The sequence below is a fragment of the Physeter macrocephalus genome, chromosome 8 (assembly GCF_002837175.3).
Source record: "Physeter macrocephalus isolate SW-GA chromosome 8, ASM283717v5, whole genome shotgun sequence".
NCBI lineage: Eukaryota > Metazoa > Chordata > Mammalia > Artiodactyla > Physeteridae > Physeter > Physeter macrocephalus.
In genome coordinates this window covers 83,479,790-83,498,311 of record NC_041221.1, presented here as the reverse complement: position 1 = coordinate 83,498,311, position 18,522 = coordinate 83,479,790, and the positions used below count along the sequence as shown (strand labels likewise).

The 18,522-nt window shown below is 34.5% G+C and overlaps 1 protein-coding gene across 4 annotated transcripts in view; it reads right to left on the bottom strand.

The window, feature by feature from the left end:
* XRCC4 (X-ray repair cross complementing 4) overlaps positions 1–18,522 on the bottom strand; it is a 283,471-nt gene that overhangs the window by 243,990 nt on the left and 20,959 nt on the right. For all 4 annotated transcript variants that reach the window (XM_024121119.1, XM_028493043.2, XM_028493044.2 and 1 more), the window contains exons 2-3: positions 11,290–11,438; positions 3,085–3,260 (exon numbers count right to left, since the gene is read on the bottom strand). In XM_024121119.1, the coding sequence (XP_023976887.1) occupies positions 3,085–3,260; positions 11,290–11,428 (315 nt within the window). In that variant the 5' untranslated portion in view covers positions 11,429–11,438. The remainder of the gene's footprint in view (positions 1–3,084; positions 3,261–11,289; positions 11,439–18,522) is intronic.

Below are 18,522 nucleotides of genomic sequence, written 5' to 3'. Positions count from 1 at the left end.
AAAAAATGCCATTGGTAATTTGATAGGGATTGCATTGAATCTGTAGATTGCTTTGGGTAGTATAATCATTTTCACAATATTGATTCTTCCAATCCAAGAACATGGTATATCTCTCCATCTGTTGGTATCATCTTTAATTTCTTTCATCAGTGTCTTATAGTTTTCTGTATACAGGTCTTTTGTCTACCCCCAGGGTTACTCTTATCAAAAAAAAATTAGGTCTTTTTTACATGGCTCATGAATGAAAATGTTTTCTGAAGGAACAGAGCAAATTATGAGAGAAGAAGAGGAAGACATTTTTAATTAAGATGTATTATTTGCATGACAAAGTATATACTGCAAAATCCATATGAACTGTGAAAGGCAGAGGGAAAACAGTGACACAAAGTACATGATAATCTCTTGAGTAGGCGACAGTACTTATAGTGAAGAGATAATGAGTTGTAAATGCTGTACTAGAGTATGCTTTCATCCAGAACAATCTACTGCCAACTGAAGTGTCCTGGTGATGGGGCAGGAAGGGTCCCAGAGGTTTGTACTGTATGGAGAAAAAGAGTTAGCATCCAACTGGCCATTCAACATTTATCCCAATGAGAATTAAGCTAAAATTAAAAGTCTATGTTATCTGTAAGGAAAAGCCAATGAGAGCAAAAATGAAATTTTGAGTATTATGAGCTCAAAAGCAATCTCATGAAAATTATGGACCCATCCCTCCAAAAAAATGTACATAAACATCAACATACACATTATACATATTAAATATTTCATTGCTTTGGAAATGGACAATTAAAACACAAGGTAATATTTCAAAAAAAAACAGGTCTTCTTGAATATAAAAATTAGTAGTTACTTCCTTTCTAAAAATAGGAAAAAAAGAAAACTTGATACAAATGTAAATTTCAAATAAGTCATATGACTTGAATACTCAAAATGTCCAAATTATGCAGTGATCTTCAACACAGAATTAGACACATAAAACTTCTTGAAATGATGACAACAAATGCCCAAAAACCCTGACTCTAAGAGGTATGAAACTGGTAGCAAATGTACTTAGAACTCATGGAATATTCTTTGTAATGGGAGAGTAACCTTATGTCAACAACAGAACAGAATTCACTATAACCTTTTGAGTTGAATGTATGTTCATTCTTTTCTTCTAAGTGTAGGAGGTCATTTTTGGCAACAATCAGACATCTGTGTCATCAAGGAATGGATTACAAACTTCTTTTAAAATTTTAGGTCATCCAAAGCAAAATTAGCCTTAAAAAGTATTCTGCCATGTTTCCAATTGTCTGCGTATTTTTGCCAGCAGATGAATTTAAAAGATACTGTCACTCTGAAATTCAATTTGCAGAAGCACATCCTACAGCACTAGAAGATTCCCATGGAAATTTGGCCAAATAAACTTGTGATTTTCATCTGCATCCATAAGGCTGACTGTAGCACCTCATACTGAAAGTTTTATCTCATTCAAACATCCAAAAATATCTCTCAAGTAAGCCAAGTCATGAACTCCTCCTCATCAAACCATTCTGAAAGTAGCCTTTCTTTTTCTCATAGGCAAATTAATAAATGAATAAATAGTGAGGCAGGTATCTAAACTGCATTGTAGTGCTTTAGGGCGTATTTGTTAGGGAACCAACACTCATCTGCCTTACTAGGAATCTCTTACTCTCTATTTTTTGAGAAAACCTGTTGAAAAGCTAGTGGTTCAAGCCTTTGGCTCTGATAAAGTTTATTAATATCAGGGTAGTAAGAAAGCTATCTTTCAGGATTATTGTCATGGTTTTTGAGTCTGATACATGCCAAGCCAATTGTAAACAACTGAAGTCATGAGGACTTTCTTCACAAAGGCAGCAAGATCCGATGTATCGCTAAGCATGGCAAGTACTCCATCCAAACCCTCCTTTTCACCATGTCAAAGATACCAAAAGCCTTTCAAGTACCCAAAAGTACTCTCACACTCTTAATTTGTTATGCACCAGTGTACACAAAACATATGAAAACCAGAAACTGGAGGCATGAAATAATGTTCGTCATTACACACATATGCTTGCTGAGTGGGAAATGGCATTAAAACCAATTTGACAATGATCTGCTTCAAAATATTAGAAGAAACAGTCAGCAGTTGCATAGTATATAATATCATTTGATTGTACTTGAGCCACAGGAAAGAGCACTTTGAGATAAATAACAAAATTTCAATATTCAGTTCAAACCTTACCCTATTTTAAATTATCATCTTAAGAACCTCAGCTTATTGAAACTTACATAAGTTGGCAGCTAAGTACTATAAGTATCTTCTAAACAATTCAGAATAATTCTAAATTTTTCAGAAATAATTACTGAAGCCAGGCTCTCTTTATTATTCTATACAGGATAACATATATTTCAAATTAATGATTCCATCTGTTGCTTCAAATGTTTCTCTAATTGGTGAAATCCCTTTAATCATTCTGAATTAAAGATATTTTTTTAAAAGAATTTTTTAAACTCAATTTAGTTCCGGCATAAACTGTTCAATAACTGTCTCTAAACTTAAGAAAGTTTGGGTTGAAAGTTATTTCTTTCTATTTTAATATGTCTAAGTTTGATAATATAAATAAAATACCTTAATTTCTAATCAAATGTCTTACTACACTTATCTATATAATTTTGTAATTGCAAATACATGCTAATAAAGAAGAAAATAGGTTATAATTATTAAATATTCAAAGAAAAATATATTATTTTCTTTCTCCAAAATCAGTATTTCCCCAAACTCATTTCAGTAAGCCTTGTCTCATGGTCTAAAACTTCTGACGCCACTTTTCATACCACTCATTCATGTAATTATCTCAATAATACTTAGTCTTAAAGCATTAAAAATGAAATATATTTTCCAATAATTTTTTTCACAATTCATTAATATAAAGCATTTAATGACTATAACTTTGAAGCATTTTTCCAACTTGGAAACCAAGTACTTTTTAAACTTTTGTTTCTGAGGTATTCTGGGAATAATATGCTAGTTACTTAAATAATTTCTCAATAAGTATTTTCTAACATTTTATCAATTATAACATTATGGAAAGTTTTACTTACTGAAACATCTTTCAAGTTTTTCTCAAAGGAGAAATGACAAGACTCTTTCGAAAAATTAAACTTGTATGTGTCAGTTGGTCCTGCTCCTGACACCAATGCTTTTCTCAGTTCATCAACATATTTCTCTTTTTCCATTGCCATGTCATCAGCTTCTTGGGAAATCTCTGATTCACAAACTATGAGAAACAGTAATAAAAGCCTTATTTACTTGAAAATAAATTCTAAACCTAAGAATAAACATATTTACCTGTTACTACTAATTTATTACTTATGTAACAGAAATTTAAACAAAAAGTAAAATCAATGTCTGCACCACACATTTTTAAGTCAAATTATACCTTTTAACTGAACTAGCAATTTTTGAGAAATACATTAATTTAGTCTCAAATCTCATCGGAAAGCATTAGACTCCTTGTGTTCTTTCTCTGTCCTCAGACCAAATACACGGATTATAAGTTACCACAGAAACAACCGTCTTGTGTACCTGCTCCTAGGTCATAGCAATTATTTCCTATAATGATTAATAAGATCAATATTTTAAAACATCTTTCTTCCTTGCCTCAATTATTAAAGAGATTAGTCTATAGTCTATTTCTCACTCACAAGGGCAGAGTCAAATTAAAGTAAAAATGGAGTTCATTCTTCTCATCTCATTATGTGCCAACAATAAAAACGGTAGATGAAGGGAGTCAATGAGGAAGGAAAGGGAAGGGAATTAATATTTATTGTCTCCACTGCGGCTTGCGTTATATTATGTATCTGGCTTCCAATTCTCTCTTCTAGGTACATTTAAAGCTGATGTTTTACTCATCCATAGAGATTTTTACTTCAATAATTACGTGCTCAATTTTAGATATCCTCTGTTTCTTTTTCATAATATCTTGTTCTTGCCACACCCTTCTTTTCAAAATTTGAAGGATTTAAATATATTTAAGATCTCATTCAGATCACTCTTTGTGTGGTTCCTAGGGTATGAATGCCATTTCTTCTAGGTGCTGACACATTCTTGCTCTGCCCTTTTCCCTTTCCTGCTTTGTGAGGTGTGAACATGACTCTCCTCTAGCCAGAGTATCAAGTGCTCTGGACGACAGCAGAAAGTCTTCATTTAAGACTTTACTTATTTATTTTATTTTTTTAAATAAATTTATTTATTTTTGGCTGCGTTGGGTCTTCACTACACGCGGGCTGTTCTCTGGTTGTGGTGAGTGGGGGCTACTCTTCATTGTGGTGTGTGGCCTTCTCATTGCGGTGGTTTCTCTTGTTGTGGAGCACAGGCTCTAGGCGCATGGGCTTCAGTAGATGTGGCACATGGGCTGAGTAGCTGTGGCTCATGAGCTCTAGAGCGCAGGCTCAGTAGTTGTGGCACACGGGCTTAGTTGCTCTGCGGCATGTGGGATCTTCCCGGACCAGGGATCGAACCCATGTCCCCTGCATTGGCAGGCGGATTCTAAACCACTGTGCCACCAGGGAAGCCCTTCATTTAAGGCTTTAAATGAAGGTTGCTGGTTGGCCTTTCTTATAGTCCCTACAGGTTTCACCAGTTCTGGACCAGTTTTGAAAGTTAATTTCTTCACTTGTTTTTTACACTTGTGGCAAATTTAAGAGAGCTCAAATTTAAACCCCCCCACCCTCACACTTATATAACACAAACAGGATTCTGACTTCTGTTAGGACTTTTAATTTACTCATAACCCTTAGTGACTACTCTGATTCTACATCTCCAAGCCAGAGTAATTTTTTGTTTGTTTTTTTAAAGATTTTATTAACAGGATCACTTCCAGGTTACTTTCTTTATCTTTAGAGATAAAGAAACTCTTTAAGAGGCCTGCAGTCTCAACATGCCACTCCACTCAGGTATTACAACCACAGTCACTTAGATGTTTATCTAGTTCAGATATTCCATGAACTTATAGTTCTTTAGTTCCCATTAACCACTTCGGTTTTCAGATACCTCTTCACACATGGCACCTGGGGATTCCCTTTCTTACATTCAAAGGCTGCAATGTGTCTGTTTATTTGCTTTTAAAATTACAAGATTTAATCTAATATTTGTTTGGAATGTACGTGTGGTTGGGTGGTTTCCTGTCTCAACTAAAGATACAACAATGATGAAAGACTCATACGGTTCTATATTTTTTTTACTTAAAGGTTACATTTATCTATTTTATTCCTTACAACACTGAAAGATAGATATTCTCATTTTACAAATGATAAAAGTGAGGCTCAGAGAGATCAATTAATGGTCTAGGGTCATGAAGTAGGTAAGTGGTAAAACTGGGGTCATACTTATATCTCTCTGGTTGTTCTGGTTTGAGGTGAAGCAGAGATATGGGACATTAGCTAAATTATTTACTTCCGTAATATTAAAAAAACACATTGGTATGAAATAATATAGAAACAATAAAATCTTGATTAAAGAATCCCTAAAAATATAACAGCTTTTCATAACATTGGTCCATGTGCTATCAAGGGTCTGGAAGCCCCATGACAGGCAATGAGGAAGAGAGTCTGGGAATGCATCCATATATTTTTCCTGATCAGTTTTTGATAAGTTCTAATACTGAAATATGAGTCTCAACACAGCCTTTGAAAAAAGGTAAGAATAAAAATATTGTGTAATTTTACAGCTTCTAAAATACTTCAACATATTTTTTTCTCTCTCTGAAGCATATGCATATTACCCATGTCCCCTGCATTGGCAGGCGGATTCTAAACCACTGTGCCACCAGGGAAGCCCTTCATTTAAGGCTTTAAATGAAGGTTGCTGGTTGGCCTTTCTTATAGTCCCTACAGGTTTCACCAGTTCTGGACCAGTTTTGAAAGTTAATTTCTTCACTTGTTTTTTACACTTGTGGCAAATTTAAGAGAGCTCAAATTTAAACCCCCCCACCCTCACACTTATATAACACAAACAGGATTCTGACTTCTGTTAGGACTTTTAATTTACTCATAACCCTTAGTGACTACTCTGATTCTACATCTCCAAGCCAGAGTAATTTTTTGTTTGTTTTTTTAAAGATTTTATTAACAGGATCACTTCCAGGTTACTTTCTTTATCTTTAGAGATAAAGAAACTCTTTAAGAGGCCTGCAGTCTCAACATGCCACTCCACTCAGGTATTACAACCACAGTCACTTAGATGTTTATCTAGTTCAGATATTCCATGAACTTATAGTTCTTTAGTTCCCATTAACCACTTCGGTTTTCAGATACCTCTTCACACATGGCACCTGGGGATTCCCTTTCTTACATTCAAAGGCTGCAATGTGTCTGTTTATTTGCTTTTAAAATTACAAGATTTAATCTAATATTTGTTTGGAATGTACGTGTGGTTGGGTGGTTTCCTGTCTCAACTAAAGATACAACAATGATGAAAGACTCATACGGTTCTATATTTTTTTTACTTAAAGGTTACATTTATCTATTTTATTCCTTACAACACTGAAAGATAGATATTCTCATTTTACAAATGATAAAAGTGAGGCTCAGAGAGATCAATTAATGGTCTAGGGTCATGAAGTAGGTAAGTGGTAAAACTGGGGTCATACTTATATCTCTCTGGTTGTTCTGGTTTGAGGTGAAGCAGAGATATGGGACATTAGCTAAATTATTTACTTCCGTAATATTAAAAAAACACATTGGTATGAAATAATATAGAAACAATAAAATCTTGATTAAAGAATCCCTAAAAATATAACAGCTTTTCATAACATTGGTCCATGTGCTATCAAGGGTCTGGAAGCCCCATGACAGGCAATGAGGAAGAGAGTCTGGGAATGCATCCATATATTTTTCCTGATCAGTTTTTGATAAGTTCTAATACTGAAATATGAGTCTCAACACAGCCTTTGAAAAAAGGTAAGAATAAAAATATTGTGTAATTTTACAGCTTCTAAAATACTTCAACATATTTTTTTCTCTCTCTGAAGCATATGCATATTTAAGATGATCACCACTATCAAATCTATTGACCTTTCAAATGCCCTATGAGCTCTTCTGAAAAAACATAGAAGTAAGAAGGCAAATGCATCTTATCTGAGGAATAATTTCGTATTTTGTGTTTGGATAATTTTGAAGAGTTATAAGTACCTAGAGAGAGAAATAGGAAATAATCTGTAGAAACTATCTTTAATGCAACTGTAGAAAAACTTATAAGAAAACATGCAAAAAAATAAATGACACAAATGAACTTCTTTACAAAATAGAAAGAGACTCACAGACTTCAAAAACAAATTTATGGTTACCAAAGGGGAAAGGTGGGATGGGGGGGATAAATTAGGAGTTTGGGATTAACATATACACACTACTATATATAATAGCTAACCAACAAGGCCCTACTGTATGGCACAGGGAACTCAATATTCTGTAATAAACTATATGGGAAAAGAATCTGAAAAAGAATGGATATATGTATATGTATAACTGAATCACTTTGCAGTACACCTGAAACTAATACAACACTGTAAATCAACTATACTCCAATATAAAATAAATATTAAATTAAAAAAATAATAAAGTATGTCTACTGATAAAATATCTAGTAAAAAGTATTCTAAATTTCATTACAATGAAAAGATGCCTGTCTGAAAATATTTAATAGAATTTATTGATTCAATTCATTTAGTCCAAAAATGCTTAATGAGCATCTACTATGTGCCAGGCACTATTCTAGGCACAAGGGATACAACCATTAGACAGACAAAAATGCCAGCCTTATGGAGCCTTGATTCAAGTGCTAACATCTTAGATAACCTTTCAGATACCCTTTTAGTATGTTACTCCATCTGTGAATGCTGCATTGGTTAGTGTTTCAAAATATTTCATTCTGGAGAGGAAAAAAACATGTGATAGGAAATTATTTCTATTTATGCCTCTCCTTTAAAAAATATGTTTTGTAAAAAAAAGGTATTCGTTTAAGAAGAAAAATTCACTTGAACATTTCCTATAACAGTCAATGTGAAATTCTGACTGCCTATTTAGAACTTCAATCCTAGAAAAACAATTTGGTCACCAGTTTTGAATTTTGTGCTGCAGGAAGCAAGCAGTCAATGCTCCTTTAAAACCTTCAGTGACCAGGGATAAAAGCCATGGAAATAATAAAATTCAGCAAGGATACAGATGAGCAACATAATATGGCATAAAAAGTGAGCAGGCCAACATAACCAAAAAACAAGGAATTGTTCTCGGACAGGTAGGATCCAAGAAAGCATCATTTTAACACTATTTGTGGGTAGGTGAAGATGTAAGTAAGGAAAGAAAATTCTTTACTTTGGATCCTTATGTATAATGAACCAAAAGACTGCATATCCTAAGTTTGTGTCAGAGCTGAGAAGACACACAGACTTAATATAAGTCATCATATCACGGACCCACTTTTCTACTTCATTCTTTAAAAATCCTTTTTCTACTGAGCTCTGTCACATAATCTCCATATAGGTCACCAAACATATCAGTGTTTAGAACAAACATAGGTGGATATAATTATTTGATAATAAATGCATTAAAAAGTTTAATTTACTCTTCAATGAACTTTACTCCAGAGATGGGTGATATAAGTTTCTTACCGCTGACTGCAATTCTTATGAAAGTCAAATAACAGTCATCGATCATTAACCCACTTTGTGACTTAACCCTGTGATATAATCCTCTATAATGTTGAAGTGATGATAGACCACATGATAATTAGACCCCAAAACAATCATTAGATAAAACATTGCTAATGGAAAAGAAATCAGTGAGTTTAGTGTGTGGGAGATTAAAAGGAACCCCACATCCTTTTAATTTCACTCAAATGAAAAGAGAAAAAAAATTATCCAAATTGAAGGTTGCAAAAATCAAAAAGTTGTACAAAAAACAGGATGAGGTATAGGAAGGAAATTCATTTTCATGTTTCAATTATTTAATTGTTTCAATGTTCTTAATTATCTTATTGTCTATCTGTAAAGTGCCAAACCAAATTATATTTATGTATAAGACTTAACTAAACATGGAAACAATGTTATATTATTCCATTACCAACTTTGTCCCTGAAATTCACACAAGTGAGTAATAAAAGGCATTAAACATTTGTGAGATTTAAGACTTCAATATCTTTGAAAATAAATGACCAAATCCAGTGCACTATAAAATTTTCTGTTTGAAATCTTGTTCAGTACAGGAAGCCAAAATATTAACAATCCACCAAGGGATACAGAAGTTTGATATCACATTTCTGTCACACTAAATTTCATTAGCTGAAAAACAAATGGTAAAACATACTGCATTTATGATCAATGCCAACAAGTAAATATGAAACTGGAGTTTTCATTAAAATATATGCTAACTCTAAAATGAGTAGTTTACTTTCTTCTTTTTCCTAACCAATTTTATATTTCAGGCATCCTTTTATTCTTTCTTTCAGAGAATATCCATCAAGGCATGTATGTCCTATGTACTGGTAGAGATACTTATGAACAGTGGTTGACAAATCAGATGTGTCCTTTGCTCTCAATGAATGTAGGCTAGTGAAACAATATTCATGTTAATAATATTGAGAACAACTGCCAGCACATTTTGTATGACATAAACAAAATGTTCCATAAATGTAAAGTTAACTTAAATTTCTGGTTAAATTAAGATTTAAGAGTTAACCACAGTATTCTTTTTCTTTTCCCAGTCCTTAATGATATAAAAAAAAATTCAAATAATGTATTATTGTTCTTTGTCTTGGCGAATGAGGTTTACTGACTACATCAAAATTTAATCTTTTTCTTTGATAATTAAGGCTCTTAAAATACCTCAAGGTCATCCGTCTGACCATAACTTCTTGTTATACAGAATAAACCATTTGTTAATTGGAAATATCTAAGTTATAAATTCCTTACATACAACCAACCACATCACCTAGGACCTGTCTCCTGGGCTGTGCTGTTGGAACTGCTCTTTTCTCCCTGAAAACTGGCATTAACCTACTGCCATGGTCTTCAACCCTGTGTACCATTTACCCCAAAACAGAGTTATCGTCACTTGGGTATACCTTCACCAGCATACATAGAGCTAACCTGACAAATTTTCCTCCAGTCCTGCACTGCAACAACCAACCAACAACTGAATTCTCTTACATAGAAATTTACAGCTTAAATAGATACCATAACAGGTACTACAAACATTATCCTTGAAATTTCTTTATTTTACAGTAATACTTATATTACCAGTCCTCATTCTCTGTCGTAAAAAAAATGAGTAATAAAAACCAAAACCCTGTAAGTACAAATTCAGTTTGACTATGTTGTATAATAGAATTTGTAACACTCAAGAAGAAAATAAAACTTCACAATGTATTGTGATTTTAAAAGGTGATATAATAATTATTACAGTAATAAATTTTAGGGGAATATTTCAAAACTTGATAGAAGATACAAATAGCACATAAATTAACATGACAAAATTATTTTACCTAAAACATCATTTACAACATAACTCTAGAAATGACTATTTCATAACTGTAGAAATAGCTTTTTAAATCTTTCAATAAAATATTTTAGAAGTATATTATCAACAAAACTTTGCTATATGAGTAAAACATAATTCTAGATATTTTGACTTTACACCTGCAATGTTCCATAAATGATTTCAGGGTCATTAACCTCTTTAAAAAGATTATTACCAAAGATAAAAAAAGCAAAAGTCTATTTCATAAAATAACAGCCAAAATCCCATATATGGGTTTGAACTTTGGTTTACAAAGTTTTAGGCTATTAGTTCTGTTTCATTTTGCTACAAATGTAGTACATGTTCACTGGAAAATAATTCAACAATATAAGTATATGAAATAAAAAGAAAACCACCACCACCCCACTCTCCCAAGCCTTGGCCCAGCCAATCCACCTTCTGTGCCTCCCAATATTTCCCTGGGGACCTAAGAAAAGATACATATAAAAAGTACTATTTATGTTTCGTATAAAGAGATCATTTAAAAAACTCTGACCAACTCCTAGAACTAAGACTCATATGGTTATTTCTCTATCCTTCTATTAATATTACTTACAGAAAATAATATTAATATTACAAATCTGTGTGTAAATCAGACAGCAATAACAAGTAAAAGCAATCATGTTCATTTTAACCATATCTATTAAAGAAACACTTTAATTTGAAGTATCACTGAGGACTGATGAATAGCACATTATTGAAATTTTTCTTTAAAAAATTCGCTTTTAACATTACCTGTCCCAGTCCATGCTGACTGCCCATCAGTAAGTGTAATAACAAAACCAGATCCAAGTGTTTTTTCCCAAGCAACTTGTAGAAAATGAATTATATCAGGTTCAGAAGCAAGATAGATTCTGCTTACTTTTCTCTCCATTTCTGATCACCTGTTATAAAAGAAAAAAAATATTTTTGCAAGAAACTGTGACTATCAAATAATGATGCTTTCTGTACTGGTCTCTCAGCTATACAAAGCACCAAGGAAATAAGTAAAACAAAAAGCTATATAATAACCAACCATCAAACTCAGTAAACCACAGTTCTGTTCAATACTGATTCACAATTTTTACAGATAAAAGCAGAAGCTCATACATGATTTGCCCAAGTTGTATAGCTGAATAAAAATTACCATCTCCAACAATATGAAGATCACATTTTCCCCAAAGCCTCTTTCTCTACGACAAATGGTCACAAGAACTTGTGTGAGTGATCTGGGAATAATCTCAGGACCAGAATCTGATTATAATTAGTGAGGATAAATTGGATCAAGTTCTTAGTCTCTGTCTGGAGAAAGACTGTGTAAACAAAAAAGGAGAGTAGCATAAAGATTTGGAAAAGAAAATCTCACAACCCAAGAGTTGGCCATACCTATCACGTCTTCTCTAAGAAAGGGGTTCCCAGGACTCACTCTGTCCACTGAGACAGAAGTACCCTGTAATGGAGATGGATTATATCAAGCTATTACAGCCTGAGGCTAATAAACTTTTTGCATTTTTAAAACTTTATATTGAAGTATTATATCCAGGCAAAAGTACAGATATTTAAAACCTAACTTGGAAGTTTTATAATTGAGCAAATCCATGTAAGCAGTACCTAGATCAGGAAGTAGAACATTACCACCCCAGAACTCATTCTCACAACACACCTTTTCCAGTCACTGTGTCCCCAAATTACCACTTTCCTAACAGATTAGAATTTTGAGTATCTTTGTACTTTCATGTAGATATAATCAAACAGCACATTTTATTTTTTGTCTGGCTTCTTTTATGGAACATTACGTTTGAGAATTGCTTCTTAGAATTGTAGATCATGTTCATAGTTGTATAATATTCCATTATGTGGGTATACTACAATTTATTTATCCGTTCTACTAGCGACAGGTATTTGAGTACTTTCCAGGTTTTGATTAGCACAAATAGTGCTTCCATAAATATGCTAGCAATATCTAAGCTTTTCTGTTGGGCATATACCTATGAGTATATACCCATGAGTGAAATTTCTGGACCAGAGGATATGCATATGTTCAGTTTTAGTAGTACACAGCCAAAAACCTTCTAAAAGGTTTGTACCAATTTACACACTTCGTATGTCAGAGTTCTGATCACTCCATGTCCTTACAAACATTTCTCATCTTTTTAATTTTAGCCATTTTGGTGGGTATGTAGTATTACACAATGGTTTATTCACATTTCCCTGATGATTAATGATGTTGAGTACTTTTCATATCTTGATTGTGCAGCATTTGAACAGCCTGTTTGTGGAGTATCTGTTAAATCTTGCCAATGTTTTTATTCAGTTGTATTTTTCTTATTGATGTTCTTATTGATATATTATTTTCTTTTTGTTTTGTTCTTTATTTTTGGGATTATGAATCCTTTTACAGATATATGTAGAGTTCTACCATTCTGTAAGTTATCTTTTCACTCTCATAATGGTATCTTTGGATGAAAAGAAGTTCTTAATTTTCATGAAGTTAAAATTTATCAAAATCTGTATGTTATAGTTATACTTTTTCTGTACTACTTAAGAACTCTTTGGTCACCAAGATGTTCTCCTATGTTTATCTAAGCTTTATAATTGTATGTCTCACATTTAGATCTGCAATCCATCTGGAATTGATTTTTGTACATCAATTATCAGGAGGGGTCAAAATATATTTTTTCCACATGGATATCAAATTGACCAAGTATTATTTATTAAAGACTATCCTTTCCTACTGCAATGCTGTTACTTTTGTCATAAATCATGTGACTGAATATGTGTACAAGGTTCAATTTTTGTTTTGTTCATTCTTTGCAGGTGTGCAATTTCAAATATTATACATTTGGCTTCTCAAGGTTACACTGAATAGTGATTCTGTTACTGCGATCCAAAACATTTATAATCTCTTGCTGACCCTGCCATTTAAAAGTTTAATAAACCATCCTTCTGAGTATTAAAATCATTTATGTAAAATGTTGAGCAGAACAAGCTCAAGCATAGACTTCTGTGGCTTGCCATTAGAAACCAGCCTCTCTTAGACATCAATCACTACTACTAGGTGGGTGTACTGCTGATACATCCATTTAAGTCACAAGGATATCAAGATGGTCCTTCGTAAAACCTACCTACTCTGCCAGTCTAGGAGTGCTATTAAAAAAAAACAGAAAAGAAGGGAAAGGAAGGAAAGGGAAGGGGAGGGGAGGGGAGGGGAGGGGAGGGAAAAGAAATTAAGACAGACATTTTTCTTAGTGATCCCACTCTCATTTCTAATGATTACAGGTTATTTTTCTATTAATTCGAAAACTATTCTTCTGGTAATTCACTCTAGAATCTTGCCCAGATTGACCTCAAACTTACCAGACTGTGATATGCCACATACTTCTTAGTTCAAGCAAAAAACTATATTTTTTCTACTACTGGAATATCCTTGCCCATATACACTTCATTAAGAAATACTTAAGCTATAGATGCTAACAAAACTAAAGGAATACCCTAAAAATTACAAATATGCAAAGAAAAAACATTATAAAAAGTCAAAATGAGGAACAAAGCACACACTTCAAAGATGAAAAACTAGAGAGAATTATTCTTTAATCACATAGCATGAATCTCTTACTAGGTGATCCTAAAAAAGCTAACAATATAAAACTGCCTCAAATTTTTATGACCAATATAAATACTATGTTGTGACAATCCAAAGGTAAATTATTAATTGACATTTCACTGATAACTAATAAGTTTTAATAAAAGCCAAATTTTTAAATCATTTTAATTTGCTTTCTCAATTTAAAACTATTATGTTCTCCTAAATAAAGCATCGTATTTTCTCAATTAACAAATGAATATGAAAATCAAAACAACTCATTCTGTCAGCTCTTGACAAAACAAAACTAACTTCTCTATCTTCTGGGGGATGAGAGGTATGCTTAATTAGAGAAGGCTAGAGCTGTACTATCTTACAGAAAAAAGCACAAGGAAGCAGAGAAACTTCCAGAATGATAGAAAAAAAATCTAAAATTAACAGTGTAACGAGATTAGTTCAAGATGGTGGAGTAGAAAGACATGCTCTCACTGCCTCTGGCGAGAGCACCAGAATCACAACTAACTGCTGAACAATCATCCACAGGAAGACACTGGAACTCACCAAAAAAGATACCACACATCCAAAGACAAAGGAGCAGCCACAATGAGAAGGTAGGAGGGGCGCAATCACAATAAAATCAAATCCAATAACTGCTGGGTGGGTGACTCATGAACTGGAGAACACTTACACCACAGAAGTCCACCCACTGGAGTGAAGGTTCTGAGCCCCAGGTCAGGCTTCTCAACCTGGGGTCTGGCAATGGGAGGAGGAATTCCTATAGAATCAGACTTTGAAGCCTAGTGGGATTTGATTGCAGGACTTTGACAGGACTGGGGGAAACAGAGACTCCACTCTTGGAGGGCACACACAAAGTAGTGTGCACATCGGGGTGCAGGAGAAGGAGCAGTGACCCCATAGGAGATTGAAACACACCTACCTGCTAGTGTTGGAGGGTCTCCTGCAGAGGCGGGGGCTAGCTGTGTCTTACCATGAGGACAAGGACACTGGCAGCACAAGTTCTGGGAAGCACTCATTGGCATGAGACCTCCCAGAGTCCACCATTAGCCCCACCAAAGAGCCCAGGTAGGCTCCAGTGCTGGGTCACCCCAGGCCAAACAACCAACAGGGAGGGAACCCAGCCCCACCTATCAGCAGACAAGTGGATTAAAGTTTTACTGAGCTCTGCCCACCTGAGCAACAGCCAGCTCTACCCACCACCAGTCCCTCCCATCAGTAAACTTGCACAAGCTTCTTAGATAGCCTCATCCACCAGAGGGCAAAGAGCAGAAGCAAGAAGAACTACAATCCTGCAGCCTGTGGAACAAAAACCACATTCACAGAAAGATGGACAAGATGAAAAGTCATATGGATTTGTACTGGATGAAGGAAAAATATAAAACCTAAGAAAAACAACTAAATGAAGCAGAGATAGGCAACCCAGAAAAAGAATTCAGAATAACGATAAGTGAAGATTATCCAGGACCTCGGAAAAAAAATGGAGGCAAAGATCGAGAAGATGCAAGAAATGTTTAACAAAGACCTAGAAGAATTAAAGAACAAACAAACAGAGATGAACAATACAGTAAATGAAATGAAAACTACACTGGAAGGAATCAATAGCAGAGTAACCGAGGCAGAAGAACAGATAAGTGACCTGGAAGACAGAATGGTGGAATTCACTGCTGCAGAACAGAATAAAGAAAAAAAGAATGAAAAGAAATGAAGACAGCCTAAGAGACCTCTGGGACAACATTAAACACAACAACTTTCACATTATAGGGGTTCCAGAAGGAGAAGAGAGAGAGAAAGGACCCAAGAAAATATTTGAAGAGATTATAGTCGAAAAGTTCCCTAACGTGGGAAAAGAAATAACCACCCAAGTCCAGGAAGCTCAGAGTCCCATACAGGCTAAACCCAAGGAGAAACACACTGAGACACAGAGTAATCAAATTGGCAAAAACTAAAGACAAAGAAAGTGAGGGGATGGAAAAAGATATTCCATGCAAATGGAAATCAAAGAAAGCTGGAGTAGCAAAACTCCTATCAGATAAAAGACTTTAAAGTAAAGAATGTTACAAGAGACAAGGAAGGACACTACATAAAGATCAAGGGATCAATCCAAGAAGATATAACAATTAAAAAAATATATGCACCCAACACAGGAGCACCTCAATATATATACCGCCAAACCAGCTCTACAACAAATGCTAAAGGAACTTATCCAAGTGGGAAACACAAGAGAAGAAAAGGACCTACAAAAACAAACCCAAAACAATTAAGAAAATGGTAATAGGAACATACATATTGATAATTACTTTAAATGTGAATGGATTAAATGCTCCAACCAAAAGAAACAGGCTCACTGAATGGATACAAAAACGAGACCCATATATATGCTGTCTACAAGAGACCCACTTCAGACCTAGGGACACATACAGACTGAAAGTGAGGGGATGGAAAAAGATATTCCATGCAAATGGAAATCAAAGAAAGCTGGAGTAGCAAAACTCCTATCAGATAAAAGACTTTAAAGTAAAGAATGTTACAAGAGACAAGGAAGGACACTACATAAAGATCAAGGGATCAATCCAAGAAGATATAACAATTAAAAAAATATATGCACCCAACACAGGAGCACCTCAATATATAAGGCAACTGCTAACATCTATAAAAGAGGAAATCGACAGTAACAATTATAGTGGGGAACTTTAACACCTCACTTACACCAATGGACAGATCACCCAAACAGAAAATTAATAAGGAAACACAAACTTTAAATGACACAACAGACCAGATAGATTTCATTGATATTTATAGGACATGCCATCCAAAAACAGCAGATTACACTTTCTTCTTAAGTACACACGGAACATTCCCCAGGATAGATCACATCTTGGGTCACAAATCAAGCCTCAGTAAATTTAAGAAAACTGAAATCATATCAAGCATCTTTTCTGACCACAATGCTATGAAATTAGAAATCAATTACAGGGAAAAAAAACGTAAAAAACACAAACATATGGAGGCTAAACAATATGTTATTAAATAAACAAGAGATCACTGAAGAAAGCAAGAGGAAATTAAAAAAAACACCTAGAGATAAATGACAATGAAAACACGACGATCCAGGGCTTCCCTGGTGGCGCAGTGGTTGAGAGTCTGCCTGCCGATGCAGGGGACGCGGGTTCGTGCCCCGGTCCAGGAAGATCCCACATGCCGCGGAGCGGCTGGGCCTGTGAGCCATGGCCGCTGGGCCTGCGCATCCAGAGCCTGTGCTCCGAAACGGGAGAGGCCACAACAGTGAGAGGCCCACATACCGCAAAAAAAAAAAAAAAAAAAAAGAAAGAAAACCCAGTTAGCATAAGGAAAGAAATCATAAAGATAAGAGCAGAAATAAATGAAATACAAACAAAGAAAACAACAGCAAAGATCAATACAATTAAAAGCTGGTTCTTTGAGAAGATAAACAAAATTGATAAACTATTAGCCAGACTCATCAAGAAAAAGAGGGAGAGGACTCAAATCAAAAAAATCAGAAATGAAAAAGGAGAAGTTACAACAGACACCACAGAAATACAAAGCATCCTAAGAGACTACTACAAGCAACTCTATGCCAAAAAAATGGACAACCTGGAAGAAATGGACTAATTCTTAGAAAGGTATAACCTTCCAAGTCTGAACCAGGAAGAAATACAAAATATGAACAGACCGATTACAAGTAATGAAATTGAAACAGAAATTAAAAATATTCCAACAAACAAAAGTCCAGGACCAGATGGCTTCACAGGTTAATTCTATCAAACATTTAGAGAAGAGCTAACACCCATCCTTCTCAAACTGTTCCAAAGAACTGCAGAGGAAGGAACACTCCCAAACTCATTCTATGAGGCCACCATCACCCTGATACCAAAACCAGACAAAGGTATCACAAAAAAGAGAAAATTATAGACCAATATCACTAATGAACATAGATGCAAAAGTCCTCAACAAAATACTAGCAAACAGAATCCACCAACACATTAAAAGGATCAAACACCATGATCAACTGGGATTTATCCCAGGGATGCAAAGATTCTTCAATATACGCAAATCAATCAAAGTGATACACCATATTAACACACTGAAGAAGAAAAACCATATGATCATCTCAACAGATGCAGAAAAAGCTTTCGAAAAAATTCAACACCCATTTATGATAAAAACTCTCCAGAAAGTGGGCACAGAGGGAAGCTACCTCAACATAATAAAGGCCATATATGACAAACCCACAGCAAACATCATTCTCAATGGTGAAAAACTGAAAGCATTTCCTCTAAGATCAGGAACAAGACAAGGATGTCCACTCTCACCACTATTATTCAACATAGTTTTGGAAGTCCTAGCCATGGCAATCAGAGAAGAAAAAG